This window comes from Symphalangus syndactylus, chromosome 8, assembly GCF_028878055.3.
Source record: "Symphalangus syndactylus isolate Jambi chromosome 8, NHGRI_mSymSyn1-v2.1_pri, whole genome shotgun sequence".
Lineage (NCBI taxonomy): Eukaryota > Metazoa > Chordata > Mammalia > Primates > Hylobatidae > Symphalangus > Symphalangus syndactylus.
The window spans coordinates 42,992,298-43,008,367 of record NC_072430.2 but is presented as its reverse complement, the minus strand read 5'-3'; the positions used below and the strand labels follow the sequence as shown (position 1 = coordinate 43,008,367).

The window sequence follows — 16,070 nt, the reverse complement described above, 5'->3', positions numbered from 1 at the left end:
TAAAGTTATACAGAAATGGAGGCAACAGGTGAGGATTATTGATTCAAGAAGCATGGTAGTGGCTGGGCGTGGTGGCTCACACCTGTAATCCCAACACTTTGGGAGGCCGAGGTGGGTGGATCACTTGAGGTCAGGAGTTCGAGACCAGCCTGACCAACATGGTGAACCCCTGCTGAGATCAGCCTACTAAAAAAATAAAAAATTATCTGGGCGTGGTGGCACATGCCTGTAATCCCAGCTACTTGGGAGGCTGAGGCAGGAGAATTGCTTGAACCTGGGAGGTGGAGGTTGCAATGAGCTGAGATTGCGCCATTGCACTCCAGCCTGAGCAACAAGAGCGAAACTCCATCTCAAAAAAAAAAAAAAAAAACATGGTAGTTTCAGGAGGTTGAGGCCGCAGTGAGTTGTGATTGCACCACTGCACTCCAGCCTGGGTGACAGGGTGAGACCCTGTCTCAAAAAAAAAAAAAAAAAAAAAGAAGTGGTAGTGAAGATAAGGAGGGAAAGGGGGCTTTCCAGTTGTCAGGCTGACTCACATATTTATAAGAGGGGTTAGAAAAGTGTTGGATGATGCGTGCTAGAGGGGCTCTGTAGACTAGCCTTGTAAGTTTGTTGGAGGTGAGAAAATTCCTGGCACATAACAGCTTTTTAGAATTTGTTGATTGAGTGAACCAATTAGAATGAATAAAAGGATTGCTAAGTAACAGTGAATGAGGACATAGCTGAGAGTAAGTAGCATAACTTTTTTTAGTAGACCTGTTCAGATTTTATTACTTTTCTCTGCTACTGCTTAACAGTTTAAAAGCTGGACACTGGAGAAAATAGGTGATGGAGGTTAATCAGAGCAGAGGCTTGCTGAGGAAGAGATGAACTCAAGGAGGAGAGGGATTCTAGAATGGAATCAGGTCATTGTTGAATGACTGGCCATGGGAAACAAGAGGAAGCCAGAACATGAGAAGTGGAGAGGAGGAACTGGAAGTTACTTATGAGGAAAGCAAGCTACTGCAGCGGGAGCAAGGAAGTTGGAGAGTTATAATCTAACAGGGATGTACATTTCAGAGTTGAGATCTTAGAAGTAGAGCAGTTTTTTAATATGATGACATGTTCTAAGCAGAGGTGGCAAACTAGTATCCTATAGGCTAGATGTGGACTTCAGATGTGTTTTGCTTGGATTGTAGAGCGTTTTTATTTTACTTTACTGTGTCAGATTATGTGAAAGATTCACCAAAGTAGAGGAATTTTTTTTTACATAGCAACAGTGGTGTTATACTTGTAAAAATTAATAATTCCTTGGTTTTATCTTATAACCAATCCATGTTCAGTTTTTTCTACTTGTTTCGAAAATGTCTTTTAAAGTTGGTTTGTTTAAATCAGGATCCAAAAAGATCCAATATTATATTTGGTTATTAAGTCTTTAAAAATCTAGATCTTTCTACATTGAGTTTTTGTTGTTGTTGTTGTTTGTTTGTTTTTTTCATAGAGTTGTTGCAAAACAGAGTCAGTTGAGTCCTATAGAATACCCCACATTCTGGATATATTGGTTTGCTTCCATTTATGTCATTTAACTTGTTTCCCTACATTTCCTATAAATGTAAGTAAGCTCTAAAAGCTTCAAAGTTTGGAAGTTTTGGGCAAGAATATGTCAGAGATGGTTCTGTGTGCTTCGTTTTGTGTCACATCAGGAAGCTCACAGTGCTTGGTTGTCAAAATTGATCCATGGGTTCAGCTGGCCTGATCCCTGTATTATAAAGTTCCCTATGAACCTTTCACTTTCTCTTTTTTTTTTTTTTTTGAGACAGTATTATTCTGTTGTCCAGGTGAGAGTGCAGTGGCATGATCTTGGCTCACTGCAGCCTCCGCCTCCTGGGTTCAAGCAATTCTCCTGTCTCAGCCACCCGAGTAGCTGGTATTACAGGCGCGTGCCACCACGCCTGACTAATTTTTGTATTTTTACTAGAGACAGGGTTTCACCATATGGCCAGGCTGGTCTTGAACTCCTGACCTCAAGTGTTCTGCCTGCCTTGGCCTCCCAAAGTGCTGGGATTACAGGCACGTGCCACCACACCCAGCCAACCTTTCACCTTTTGATTTCATTCCTAAATTATACGTGAATCTCTTAATTCATTAAGGATTGTAAAATGGTGGTTTTTCTTATTCCTTTACTCTTTTCATATTAGTTGGAATTCTTCTCTACTGTGGGACTCTTTAGTTGGACTCTTTTCCACTAATATCAAGTAGCACTATTTGATCATTTGCATAGGCAAGACAGGATAAATATATAATTCTTTTAATTGTGAATTTTGAGAATAAGGAATTGATGCTCTAGTTACTTCTAGTATTTCATGTTTGATGCTATTTCAAATGAAATGTTTTCTTGATTTTATTTTTGAGTTGTTCATTGCTAGTATATAGAAATACAATTGAATTTTGTACATTGATCTTGCAACCTTGGTAAATGTTTGAGTTTTAGTAGTTTCTTTTTCTTTTTTCTTCCAGCTTTTTAGTTCAGGGGTACATGTTTAGGATGCACAGGTTTGTTACATAGGTAAAGGTGTCCCTTGGTGGTTTGCTGCACAGACCATCCCATCACCTAGATATTAAGCCCAGCATCCATTAGCTATTCTTCCTGATGTTCTCCCCCTCCTCCTACACCCTATTTTTTTTTTCTTTTCTGTTTATTTTTTTAGAGACAAAGTCTCACTCTATTGCCCAGGCTAGAGTGCAGTGGCACCGTCATAGCTCACTGAAGCCTTTGAACTCCTGGGAACAAGTAATCTTCCCACCTCAGCCTCCCCAGTAGCTGGGACTGAGGCAGAAATTTAAAAATAAATATGCATTCATTCACTCCAAGAAAAGTAACAAGCAAGGCAAGGGTTAAAAAGAAAAGAACAAGTTTTCCTCTGCCTAGCAAGCTCACTTCAAGGACAGTTATAAGATAACGTTGTTTGAGAAGCCAAGGCCAAAGGAATGGACTCCAGACACCCCCTCTTCCAGAGCAAGGTTGAAGGAAAAAAGAGAGAAAGACAAATTCCTTTACTGTTACTCCTTTCCCTGGCTTCTTAAGCATAACTATGTTTTACAAACGTCTGTATTTAGCCGGTTCTTATTTTTCTTTCAGTGCAGCTACAAGGTCACCACCTATGCAAGGCCACAAGTTATGCTATGCTATAGAGTATGTGACCTGTCATGATTAACTGCTTTTGTTTTACTTTTGTAAGTCCGCTTATAAAAACCCCACTCCGTCTTTGTTTAATGCTCAGCTTTTTGGATGTGAATCCACTGAGCTGGTGCGTGCCTAAAATAAACAATCCTCCTGTTCTCCATATCAGTCTTTCCAGTCCTCAGTTTCCCGCAACAAGACTACAGGCTCACACCACCACATCTAGCTAATTTCTATTTTTTTGTAGAAATGGAGTCTTTTTGTGTTGCCTGGGCTGGTCCTGAACTCCTGGCCTCAAGTGATATTCCCACCTTGGCCTCCCAAAATGTTGGGATTACAGGCATGAGCCACCACACCTGGCTGAGTTTTAGTAGTTTTTAAAAAATAGATTTCTTAGTGTTTTCTACATAAAAGATCATATCATCTGAGATTAAAGATAGTTTTGCTTCTTCCTTTCCAGTCTAGGTGCCTTTAATTTCCTTTTTTTCTTCCTTTTTTTTGAGACATGGTCTCCCTCTGTTGCTCAGGTTGGAGTGCAGTGGCATGATCATGGTTCACTGCAGCCTCGACCTCCTGGGCTTGGGCAGTCCTTCCACATCAGCCTCCTGAGGCTGGGACTGCAGGCACATGCCCAGCTTTTTTTTTTTTTTTTTTTTTTTTGAGTCTCGCTGTGTTACCCAGGCTGGAATACAGTGGCGCAGTCTTGGCTCACTGCAACCTCCACCTCCCAGGTTCAAGTGATTCTCCTGCCTCAGCCTCCCAAGTAGCTGGGATTACAGGCATGCACCACCATGCCCAGCTAATTTTTGTATTTTTGATAGAGATGGGTTTTCACCATGTTGGCCAGGCTAGTCTTAACTCCTGACCTCAAGTGATCTGCCCGCCTTGGCCTCCCAAAGTGCTGGGATTACAGGCATGAGCCACCGTGCCTGGCCCTCAGCTAGTTTTTTAAAAAAATTGTTACAGAGACAGGGTCTCGCCATATTGCCCAGGCTGGTTTCACACTCCTGGGATCAAGCAGTCTTCCTGTCTCAGCCTTCCAATGTCGGGATGACAGCCATGAGCCACTGCACCTGGCCTTAATTTCCTTTTTTTTCTGGATACTGAGTCTCCCACTGTCACCCAGGCTGGAGTGCAAATCTCGGCTCACTGCAGCCTCTGCCTCCCGGGTTCAAGAGATTCTCTTGCCTCAGCCTCCCGAGAAGCTGGGATTACACGCATGAGCCACCATACCCGGATAATTTTGTATTTTTAGTAGTGACAGTGTTTCAGCATGTTGGCCAGGCTGGTCTTGAACTCCTGATCTCAGGTAATCCACCCGCCTTGGCCTCCCAAAGTGCTGAGATTACAGGTGTGAGCCACCGCGTCCGGCCTACTTTCTTTTTCTGGCTAGAACCTTGAGTACAATGTTGAATAGAAGTGGTGAGGCTGGGCGCAGTGGCTCACACCTGCAATCCCAGCACTTTGGGAGGCTGAGTCAGGCAGATCACCTGAGGCCAGGAGTTCTAGACCAGCCTGGCCAACGTGGTGAAACCCCGTCTCTACTAAAAATACAAAATTATCCAGGTGTGGTAGCTCACACCTGTAATCCCAGCTACTCAGGTGGCTAAGGCATGAGAATCGCTTAAACCCAGGAGGTGGAGGTTGCAGTGAGTCGAGATCGCGCCACTGCACTCTAGCCTGGGCGATAGAGCGAGAATCTGTCTCAAAAAAAAAAAAAAAGTGGTGAGAGTATGTATCCTTGTCTTTTTCCCAGTCTTAGGGGAAAAGCATTTATTCTTTCATGATTAATTTTTTTTTTTTTTTTTTAAGACAAAGTCTTACTCTGTTGCCCAGGCTGGAGTGCAGTGGCGTGATCTTGGCTTACTGCAACCTCTGCCTCCTGAGTTCAAGCAATTCTCTTGCCTCAGCCTTCCGAGTAGTGGGGATTATAGGCGCTCGCCACCATGCCTGGCTAATTTTTGTTTTTTTTTTAGTAGAGATAGGGTTTCACCATGTTGGTCAGGCTGGTCTCAAACTTCTGACCTGAAATGATCCGCCTGCCTCAGCCTCCCAAAGTGCTGGGATTACACGTGTGAGCCACCGCGCCTGGCCTTTCATGGTTAAATTCGATGTTAGGTGTAGTTTTTTCATAGATGCCCTTTATCGGATGAAGGAATTTACCTTCTCTTCCTAGTATGTTGAGAATTTTTATTATGAATGGGTATTGGATCTTGTCAAACACCTTCATGTGTCTGTTGAGATGATCTTGTTGTTTTTGTACTGTATGCTACTAATGTTACTGCTAGTAGTTGGTTTTTGGATGTAAAACCAACTTTGTATTTCTAGGGTAAATCCCATTTGGTCAGGGTGTATAGTCCTATTTATGTGGTGCTAGACTTGGTTTTGTCATAATTTGTTAAGAATTTTTACAGCTGGCTGGATGTGGTGGCTCATGCCTGTAATCTCAGCACTTTGGGAGGCCAAGGCAGGAGGATTGCTTGGGCTTAGGAGTTCTAGACCAGCCTGGGCAGCATAGGGAGACTTGTCCTCTACAAAAAAAATCAATCAGTAAGAGAGAGGGAGGGAGGGAAGGAAGGAAGGATGAGAGGAAGGGAGAGATAGAGAAGGAGGAGGGAGAGTGGAAAGGAGGAGGAAAAGGAGTCTGTATGTTCATGAGGGATATTGGTCTGTAATGTTTTTTTGTGATATCTTTAGCTTTTCTATGAGGGTAATTATACTGGCCTCCCTGGTTAAAGCGATTCTCATGCCACAGTTTCGTGAGTAGCTGGCACTATAGGCGTCCACCACCAATGTCTTGTTAATGTTTGCATATTTTTTAGTAGAGATGGGGTTTTGCCTTGGTAGGCTGGTCTTGAACTCTTGGCTTCCAGTGATCCACGTGCCTTGGCCTCCCAAAGTACTGGGATTATAGGCGTGAGCCACCGTGCCTGGCCTGGTTGTTATTTTTGGAGCTTCTCATGCTGTATTTATGGTTTTGACATGACCCATTTGTCTTGTTATAGCCTCTTTGCTTTCTAACACAACAACAGTTCCCAGGCTTACCTTGGACTTGGAATCAGCTATTCCTCCATGGAGTCCTGGTTCCTTATAGTTGGAATCACAGTCTGGGTGCCATGTGCCCGTTGCTGTTAGGTTGTTATTGTTGGCAGGGCACAGGGGTTTATGCCTGTAATCTTGGCACTTTGGGAGGCTGAGGCGAGCAAATCACTTTAGCCCATGAGTTCGAGACCAGCCTGGGCAACACAGTGAAGCCCCGTTTCTACAAAAAAAAAAAAAATACAAAAATTAGCTGGGTGTGGTGGCACGCACCTGTAATCCCAGCTACTTGAGAAGCTGAGGCATGAGGATCTCTTGAACCCAGGAGGTGGAGGCTGCAGTGAGCCGAGATGCGCCACTGCACTCCAGCCTGGGAAACAGAGTGAGACTGAGTCCTCCCCCCCCCCCAAAAAAAAGGTTGTTACTGTTTCTAGAACTTTTCGGTGGAAAGAACTAGAAAAGACATTTTTGAAAAGAAAATAATTGGTTCATGTTGATAATTCCAATTTAAATTTTCATATTAAACAATTTTCAGGAGATTTTTTTGTACTTTATATTTTTTTCTTACATTGAAAATCTTGGTTCATAACATTAATACAATATTGTTTCAAAGTGATAATACCAATATTATCAATTTGTCTACAGAATGAAGTTTAAGACTTTTGGAGCTGTGTTTTTCTTAGAATAATACTATGTTTAAATACCCTTTAAATCATTGTTTTAATATATCACCAGCTTGATATATAGATTTGCTTCAGTTTCTTTTTCAAAAAGCCTTGATTATAGGTGTGTTTCTTTACCATGTTCCCTCCCTCCTTCTCTTATAGGTATAACCACTTTTTATTTCCTATTTGGTTTACTTTTCCAGTGGTTCTTTTTGCATATACAAGCAAATGCAGGTTATTTGAGATATAGTTCACATACCATAAGATTCATCTCAAAAAAATGTGCAGTCTGGCTGGGCATGGTGACTCGTGCCTGTAATCCCAGCATTTTGGGAGGCCGAGGCGGGTGGATCACCTGAGGTCAGGAGTTCAAAACCAGCCTGGCCAACATGGTGAAACCCCATCTCTGCTAAAAATACAAAAATTAGCTGGGTGTGGTGGCATGTGCCTGTAATCCCAACTACTCAGGAGGCCAAGGCGCAAGAATCACTTGAACCCGGGAGGCGGAGGTTGCAGTGACCCGAGATCATGCCACTGCACTCCAGCCTGGGCGACAGAGTGAGACTCCGTCTAAAATATAAAAAGAAAAGCCGGGCGCGGTGGCTCACGCTTGTAATCCCAGCACTTTGGGAGGCCGAGGCGGGCGGATCACGAGGTCAGGAGATCGAGACCACGGTGAAACCCCGTCTCTACTGAAAATACAAAAAAAATTAGCCGGGCGTGGTGGCGGGCGCCTGTAGTCCCAGCTACTCGGAGAGGCTGAGGCAGGAGAATGGCGTGAACCCGGGAGGCGGAGCTTGCAGTGAGCCGAGATCGCGCCACTGCACTCCAGCCTGGGCGACAGAGCGAGACTCCGTCTCAAAAAAAAAAAAAAAAAAAAAAAAAAAATATAAAAAGAAAAAAAGTGTGCAACTAAGTGATTTTTAGTAGTAATATAATTATCCCTTGTTATCTGTGGTGTATAGCTTCCAGGACCCCACAGATACCAAAATCCACAAATACCCAAGTCTCTTACATAAAATGGCATGGTATTTGCATATAACCTACACATATCCTCCCATATGCTTTAAATCATCTATAGATTACTGATAGTACCTAATACAACGTAAATGCTATGTGAATAGTTATGCTATATTGGTTATTTGTATTTTTTATTGCTATATTGTTATTTTTTATTTATTTTTTCAGATGGAGTCTCGCTCTGTTGCCCAGGCTGGAGTGCAGTGGCCCACGATCTTGGCTCAATGAAACCTCCACCTCCTGGGTTCAAGTGATTCTCCTGCCTCAGCCTCCCAAGTAGCTGGGATTACAGGCATGTGCCCAGCTAATTTTTATATTTTTAGTACAGATAGGGTTTCACCATGTTGGCCAGGTCTTGGAACTCCTGACCTCAAGTGATCTACCTGCCTTGGCCTCCCAAAGTACTAGGATTACAGGCATGAGCCACTGCACCTGGCCTGTTATTTTTTATTTTTATTTTTTCTGAATATTTTTTATCTGCTTGGTTGAATCAATGGATGTGGATGGCCAACTATCTATTCATAGTTTTAAAGTTTTCTCTACTGTCCAACTCCACAACGTTTCATCATCCCAAAAAGGATCCCCATATCCAGGAGATGATTAAAAAAAGAAAAAGAATTCCCATTATTAGTATCATTGCCCATTTCTCTCTTTCTTCAGCCCCTGGCAACCATTAATCTGCCTTCTGTGTCTGGATTTGCCTGTTCTGGACATTTCATATGGCCTTTTTTTTTTTTTTTTCCCCTAAACAGAGTCTTGCTGTCTCCCAGGCTGGAGTGCAGTGGCGCGATCTCAGCTCACTGCAAGCTCCGCCTCCTGAGTTCACGCCATTCTCCTGCCTCAGCCTCCCAAGTAGCTGGGACTACAGGTGCCCACCACCACGCCCGGCTACTTTTTTGTATTTTTAGTAGAGATGGGGTTTCACTGTGTTAGCCAGGATGGTCTCGATCTCCTGACCTTGTGATCCTCCCGCCTTGGCCTCCCAAAGTGCTGGAATTACAGGCGTGAGCCACCGCGCCTGGCCTTTTTTTTTTTTTTTTTTTTTGACAGAGTCTCACTCTGGCTCAGGCTGGAGTGCAGTGACATGATCTTGGCTCACTGCAACTTCCACCTCCTGGGTTCAAGCAATTCTCCTGCCTCAACCTCCCAAGCAGCTGGGATTATATGTGCCCGCCACCACGCCTAGCTAATTTTTGTAGAGATGCGGTTTCACCATGTTGGCCGGGCTGGTCTTGATCTCCTGACCTCAAGTAATCTGCCTGCCTCGGCCTCCCAAAGTGCTGGGATTACATGTGTGAACCACTGCACCTGGCTAAAATAAATTTATTTTAGATTCAGGGGGTACATGTGCAGGTTTGTTACAAGGGTATATTGCATGATGCTGAGGTTTGGGCTACTAATGACCCTGTTGACCAAGCAGTGAACATAGTACCTGATAGGTAGTTTTTCAACCCTTGCCCCGTAGCCGCTTTTGGAATCCCCAGTGTTTACTGTTCCCATCTTTGTGTCCATAAGTACCCAGTGTTTAGCTCCCGCTTATAGGTGAGAACATGGTGTCTGATTTTCTGTTTCTGTGTTAATTTGCTTAGGATAATGGCCTCCATCTGCATCTATGTTGCTGCAGAGGACATGATTTTGTTCTTTTTTATGGCCGCATAGTATTTCATGGTGTGTATGTGCCACATTTTCCGTATCTCATCTACCATTGATGGGCACCTGGGTTGATTCCATGTCTTTGCTGTTGTGAATAGTGCTGCATTGAACATGTGAGGGCAGGTGTCTTTTTGGTAGAGCAGTTTATTTTCCTTTGGGTAGACAGCCAGTAATGGGATTGCTGGTTCAAATGGTGATTCAGTTTTTAGTTTTAAGCTTTGTAATATTCTACCCTATTTCTACTGTATAGTTTTTTTTTTTTTTTGCTATGCAGGACTATTGCAGTATCTATAGCTTTTTAGTCAGTCTCTGTGATGAATATTTACGTTGTTTCTAGTATTTAGCCATTTAAAATAATGTTGCAGTGATGAATAACCTTGTGCACAGAGTATTTCACATTTTGCCGCTATAATTTTGGGACATATTCCTAGAAGTGGGATTCCTAGGTCAAAGGGCAAGTGCATCTACAATTTTTCTAGATCTGGTCAGATTCCCCAAAGAGGTTTTTGTATTTTGCATTCCCAGCAAAATACAATCAGCAATGATGATTGCTGTACCATGTTTTTGTCAATTGTGAATTTTTTCCTAGCATTTAGAAATTGGGAGATTCTACTTAAAAATCCTTATTTCCAGTGTCTTTAAAAAAAAAAAATCAGAGAATCTGGCTGTGCTAGGCCTTAATCTACCCATGGCAACAATTGGCTAGAGCTGAATAACAGCTGCCCCTTTTCTAGGTACTCTCTAGGTTACTGCGGCCCCCACTTGGCCATTTTACTTACTTTTGCTACCTATCAGTCTCCTATAGACATGAGTTTTTGACCCCTGCTCTAAGTATGGTTTTCTGGGTAGGTAGAATGGAGATGGAGAGTTTGGGACTTGAAGACATAGAGGACAATTTAGATTATTATGTTAGAGCCACCAGTGTGAATGTTGATGACCCTAAAGAGGGTGGCAGGGAACATGACAAGGGGATATTAGGAACACAGGATTGGAATCCTTGAGGAAAGCACATGTCCTAGAGGTCCATGGAAGACTATCTGAAAAAGAAGGCATATTTTTTGTGGTTGCCATGGTCCTATACCAAAGAGGTTTGTGAAGGCAGCATTACAGTAGGTCTGGAAAGGACCAGGGGCTGGGAGCAGGGTGTGTGCTAAAGCCCTTCTGGTGTACTCTGGTGTACTCTTCCTGCCTTCCCCCATATACTGAAGTTTGAGAGGCTGGGAAGGTGGGGAATGGGAAAAGGAGCAGCTGCTTATGTTCAGTTTAACATTCTCTGGGTTTCTTCATCTAGGTCTTGAGTTCATTCTCTTCCTGTCCTTTTGGCTTCCCTGTTTAACCTGGTCCCTGTTTCAGGAGAGAAGCCTCATCAGTGCCAAGTCTGTGGGAAGACCTTCTCTCAGAGTGGAAGCAGGAATGTGCATATGAGAAAGCATCACTTGCAGCTGGGAGCAGCTGGGAGTCAAGAGCAGGAGCAAACTGGTGAGGAGGGTGGGCATAGTGGAGGGCTATACTACTTCTAGGGTTCAAAGAGCCAAATCACTGTCCTGCCTGCTTATCTGGAAATTTTCTGATTCTGTTTTGGGTAGGTAGACCTGGTCTCATTTGATGGGCTAATGGTTTCCAAACATAGCTATACAGTAGAATCATCTGCAACCTTTTAAAATTTATATACTTTTTGTTGCTTGTCCCCCCACCAATAAAACAAAGCAATCTGATAAATGAGATAATTTGCAAGATCCTAGAATCTGTAGTTTTAAAAGTTTCCCTAGTGAGTTTGATGGTAACTAGTGCTGATCCATGAACAAGCATTTGAGTAACACAGTGGTAAAAGATTTCCGCATGGGAAGAGTTTAAGCTTTTTTATTTTTTTAGATGGAGTCTCGCTTTGTCACCCAGGCTGGAGTGCAGTGGCGCCATCTGGACTCACTGCAACCTCTGCCTCCTGGGTTCAAGCAGTTCTTCTGCCTTAGCCTCTTGAGTAGCTGGGATTATAGGCAAGTGCCACCACACCTGGCTGATTTTTATATTTTTATAGAGACGGGGTTTCACCATGTTGGCCAGGCTGGAAGCATATTTTATTTACCAGTCATGACTACCTTTTTGCCCTGCCTGAAATTTGATAACTCTTTTTAATTCTTATTCCTTTGCTATATCTTTCCTTAATTATTCCAAATAGTCCTTTCTAAAGATCCACCTATCCGTTTCATATGCTAATTCTTCAGATGCTGAACACAAGCAAGGATCATTATCTTCTAAGGCTTACTCTTTCCCTTCTAGGTTTATTCTTGTTTCTCGAAAGTAGGTGAAATAAGAGGTGGCATCCCATTTATAGGTTAACTTCTAGTAATGAAAGAGAAGGCCAGCTTCTGTTGAAAGAAAATGAGGACCAGGCACAGCCTTGATTGCTGTATGTCTCTCACAACCTATTCTCTATGCAGCTGAGCCACTAATGGGCAGTAGTTTGCTTGAAGAGGCTTCAGTACCCAGTAAAAACCTGGTGTCTATGAATTCCCAGCCCAGCCTTGGTGGAGAGTCCTTGAACCTACCAAATACCAATTCTATCCTGGGAGTTGATGATGGTAAGACTTCCAACTCTCCTTTATTTGGGAAAAATGGGCTGCAACTAGGGGCTAAGGAATGGGGTGTCTCCACAATGTATGTTTAAATCTCATTTCTTATGAGTAGCTGTGGTATGAGTAGCATTTGTGTTCTTATTCTCTGGGGTGGATTAGTGAATCTGTTTTAAAATTTTTTTTTTCATTGAAGATAATATAATAAAAGAATAAAAAGAAAAAATTCTTAAGAAAAAATTATTCATAATCTTAGCATCCTAGCCCAACTATTTCTATCTTTCCTATTGCAGTTATGGAAGAACTTAACTTTTAAAACATTTAAACAGAACATAACCAGGTTTTACAGAGGAGATATAAAGCAATTTCTCCATACCTTCAAAAGCCATATCTGCTGGAGAAAAGAAAGGGCTCTCTAGGAAACACTTGCTCCTCCCTGGTATAGAAATTTCACCCAAGTTACACAGGCCAGGCCCTCTTCTCTGAAAAACTTAACAGGTGAGGTCAGCATGCATTTATTCAGTGCCTACTGTGTGCCTGGCACCATGGGAAAGACAAAAATAGAAGATAGGGACCTTAAAATCCAGTTGAGAAGTGAAAGCTTACATATATATGGGAAAGAACATTGAGTACATAAAAGACAGTATATAAGCCAACATTAAATTATATGGTACAGCATAAAATAGTTGTATAATCTAGAAAACCCCTAGAAGAAACTTTTAATTTTTTGAGGGCTAAGTGATATATCCATAAACTATTTCCAGAAGATTTTCATGGTGATCCCACTGATGAACATTTAGTAACTGTGAGACCCTATGTTTTTGTTACTCATATCATATTCAGTTAGTAAGTGCTATTAGTATCATTGGCAACTGCTTTAAGGGTGGCTTTGGTTCCCTTACCTGCTTGCCTAAGACTTTTGCCTGTTTCATACATAGTTTTAATTCAGTTAACAGCGCTAACGCCATATTATTCTAAGTCCTGTATTAAGATTTCTTGCCTTTCTATTCTCTTTTTATAATACTTTCCAAATTCACTGATAATGCTTATCAGACAGGATTAACTTGGAAGAAATAGAGGAATATGGGAAATAGAGGAATAGAGTTTTAGAGTTGTTAATGAGAGGCTTAATGATCCAGATAGGTATATCTCTGGATTCACTTTTCATTGAAACATTTTTCTGTTGCTTCACAGAGGTGCTTGCTGAAGGATCCCCACGTTCCCTGTCTTCAGTGCCTGATGTGACACATCACCTCGTGACCATGCAGTCAGGGAGGCAATCATATGAAGTTTCTGTCTTAACTGCAGTAAATCCACAAGAGGTAAAGTAGTCTCTTGCCCTTTGTTTCTGTGGCAGTTCATGTGGGGAATGATTGAGAATTTAGAGGACCTGAAAAAGTCTCTGGTTTCCATTTCCTGGAAACTTTGGCATGAATATTTTCCTTTAAATTAAGCATGAGTTCAGCTTGAAAGGAGCCTGAGGGTTAGGGTCTTAATGAATTGGAGATTGGTCTGTCACAGCTGGGACTCCCAGCTTTAAAGTTCTTTTATACACATTCCTCGTTGATGTCTGTTCCCACTATTCTCTGCCACACTATAACATGAAGATACAGCTTTTATTTTATAAAGGCACACAGCAGGCACTGAATAAATGCATGTTGGCCTCACCTGTTAAGTTATTCAGAGAAGAGGGCCTGGCCTGTGTAAATTGGGTGAAATTTCTGTACCAGAGTGGAGCAAGTATTTCCTAGAGATCCCTTTCTTTTCTCCAGAAATAACATCCTGGAAAAAGTCCCTCAGCAAAAAAGGTAGTAACAAAATCATTAAACATAATTATTGTTCATTCTGCTATAGTCATATGTCTGGGAGATACCAGGCTTAACCAAATGGGCATATACAAATTTGTTCACTTGCTTGCTAAGTAAGAACCATTACCTAAATCAGTGGTCTCCAGCCTTTTTGGCACCAGGGACCGGTTTCGTTTCACCTCAGATCATCAGGCATTAGATTCTGATAAGGAGTGCGCAATCTAGATGCCTCAAATACACAGTTCACAATAGGGTTTGTGCTCCTGTGAGAATCTATTGCTGCTGCTGATCTGACAGGAGAGGTGGAGCTCAGGTGGTAATGCTTGCTCACCTGCTGCTCACCTCCTGCTGTGCGGCCCAGTTCCTAATAGGGCATGGACCAGTGCTGGTCCATGGCCTGGGGGTTGGTGACTTCTGATCTAAACAAAAAGGGTTTTAGGTTGAGCTAAGCACTTTCAACTCTAGTTTGGCTTTGACTCAGAAAACAGAATGCAAACTGGTCAGTGTTTTAGAATCTTGTGTCATGGGAGTGGATGACTTCATCACGAGCACATTTCATATGCATAAACTTTTGTCAAAACCTATGTAGCTTGGATCCTTTCAGTATTACATTAGTTTTTACGGTGCTCTTCCATCTTTTCTCCTCTTTTCTTTTTTTTTTTTTTTTTTTTGAGACAGTCTTGCTCCGTTGCCCAGGCTGGAGCGCAGTGGTGCATTCTTGGCTCACTGCAACCTCCTCTGCCTCCCAGGTTCAAGCAATTCTCCTGCCTCAGCCTCCTGAGTAGCTGGGACTACAGGTGCGTGCCACCACGCCCAGCTAATCTTTTTGTACTTTCAGTAGAGACAGGGTTTCACCATGTTGGCCAGGATGGTCTCGCTCTCTTGACCTCGTGATCTGCCCGCCTCAGCCTCCCAAAGTGCTGGAATTACAGGCGTGAGCCACTGTGCCCAGCCTTCTTTCTTTTCATTATAACCTTTATACCACAGTAAGCTGTTACATCATTCAAATGACTCTGCATCCTATATTGAATTCTCCATTATTCTCTAATATCTTTGGGGGTACCCAGGATTACAGGGTTCTGGGCATACATGTTAATGCTTTCCTTTTTCTTTTTATTCATTATCGTGACCCATTGTCTTTGCTTATATTTAAAGTTTTTGCTTTTGATATCATTGGTTCTTTCCTAAGTCACTTTTTCTGGTAACTGCTTTGGAATGAATCATACATGTCTCTCTTATGGAGCCTTCCTCTTTCTCCTCCATTTTTCTTGTCTTCATTTTTCTATTTTAAAGCTTTTATTAAGGAAGTTTTCAGAGTACAGTGAGAGAGAGACTAGTATGAGAAACCCATGTCGAAGTTACGGCTGAGAAGGCAGTTCACACCTGTCTCCTGACTTTTTTTTTTTTTTTTTTGAGATGGAGTCCCGCTCTGTCGCCCAGGCAGGAGTGCAGTGGTGTGATCTCAGCTCACTGCAACCTCCGCCTCCCGGGTTCAAGCAATGTTCCTACCTCAGCCTCCTGAGTAGCTGGATTACAGGCGCCCACTACCAAGCCTGGCTAATTTTTGTATTTTTATTAGAGACAGGGTTTTACCCTGTTGGCCAGGCTGGTCTGGAACTCCTAACCTCAAGTGATCCACCCGCCTCAGCCTCCCAAAGTGCTGGGATTACAGGTGTGAGCTGCCGCGCTTGGCCCTAACTTTGACAGTTAACTTTGTGCCACGCTTGGTGGCCCATGTCTGTAATCCCAGCACTTTGGGAGGCGGAGGCAAGTGGATTGCTTGAATCCAGGAGTTCAAGACCAGCCTGGGCAACATAAGACTCCCATCTCTACAAAAAAATACAAAAAAAATCAGCCGGGTGTGGTAGTATGTGCCTGTGGCCCAACTACTCGGGAGGCTGAAGTAGGAGGATCACCTAAGCCTGGGAGGTTGAGGCTGCAGTGAGCAGTGATTGTGCCACTGTACTCCAGCCTGGGTGACAGAGTGAGACCCTGTCTCAAAAGACAAAAACACAATTAACTTTATACTGTTCTTGTTTTATCTCTTTCCTCCTTTTGCTGTTGTTGCTGTTTATGATGGAGTATTTCAAAGCAAATTGTAGGCATGTCATTTCTTCTGTATATATTTCAGTATATGCCTCTAACAGATACAATA

The 16,070-nt window shown here is 42.7% G+C and overlaps 1 protein-coding gene across 6 annotated transcripts in view; it reads left to right on the top strand.

Moving 5' to 3' along the window:
• Positions 1-16,070, top strand: part of ZNF410 (zinc finger protein 410) — a 48,444-nt gene that overhangs the window by 25,353 nt on the left and 7,021 nt on the right. For 3 of the 6 annotated variants that reach the window (XM_063644264.1, XM_055288838.2, XM_063644267.1), the window contains 3 exons: positions 10,891-11,016; positions 11,976-12,116; positions 13,302-13,429. In XM_063644264.1, coding sequence (XP_063500334.1) covers positions 10,891-11,016; positions 11,976-12,116; positions 13,302-13,429 — 395 coding nt within the window. Of the gene's footprint in view, positions 1-10,890; positions 11,017-11,975; positions 12,117-12,400; positions 12,606-13,301; positions 13,430-16,070 lie in introns of those variants that run through there. The other 3 variants (XR_010122060.1, XM_063644265.1, XM_063644266.1) reach the window with 3 other exon arrangements.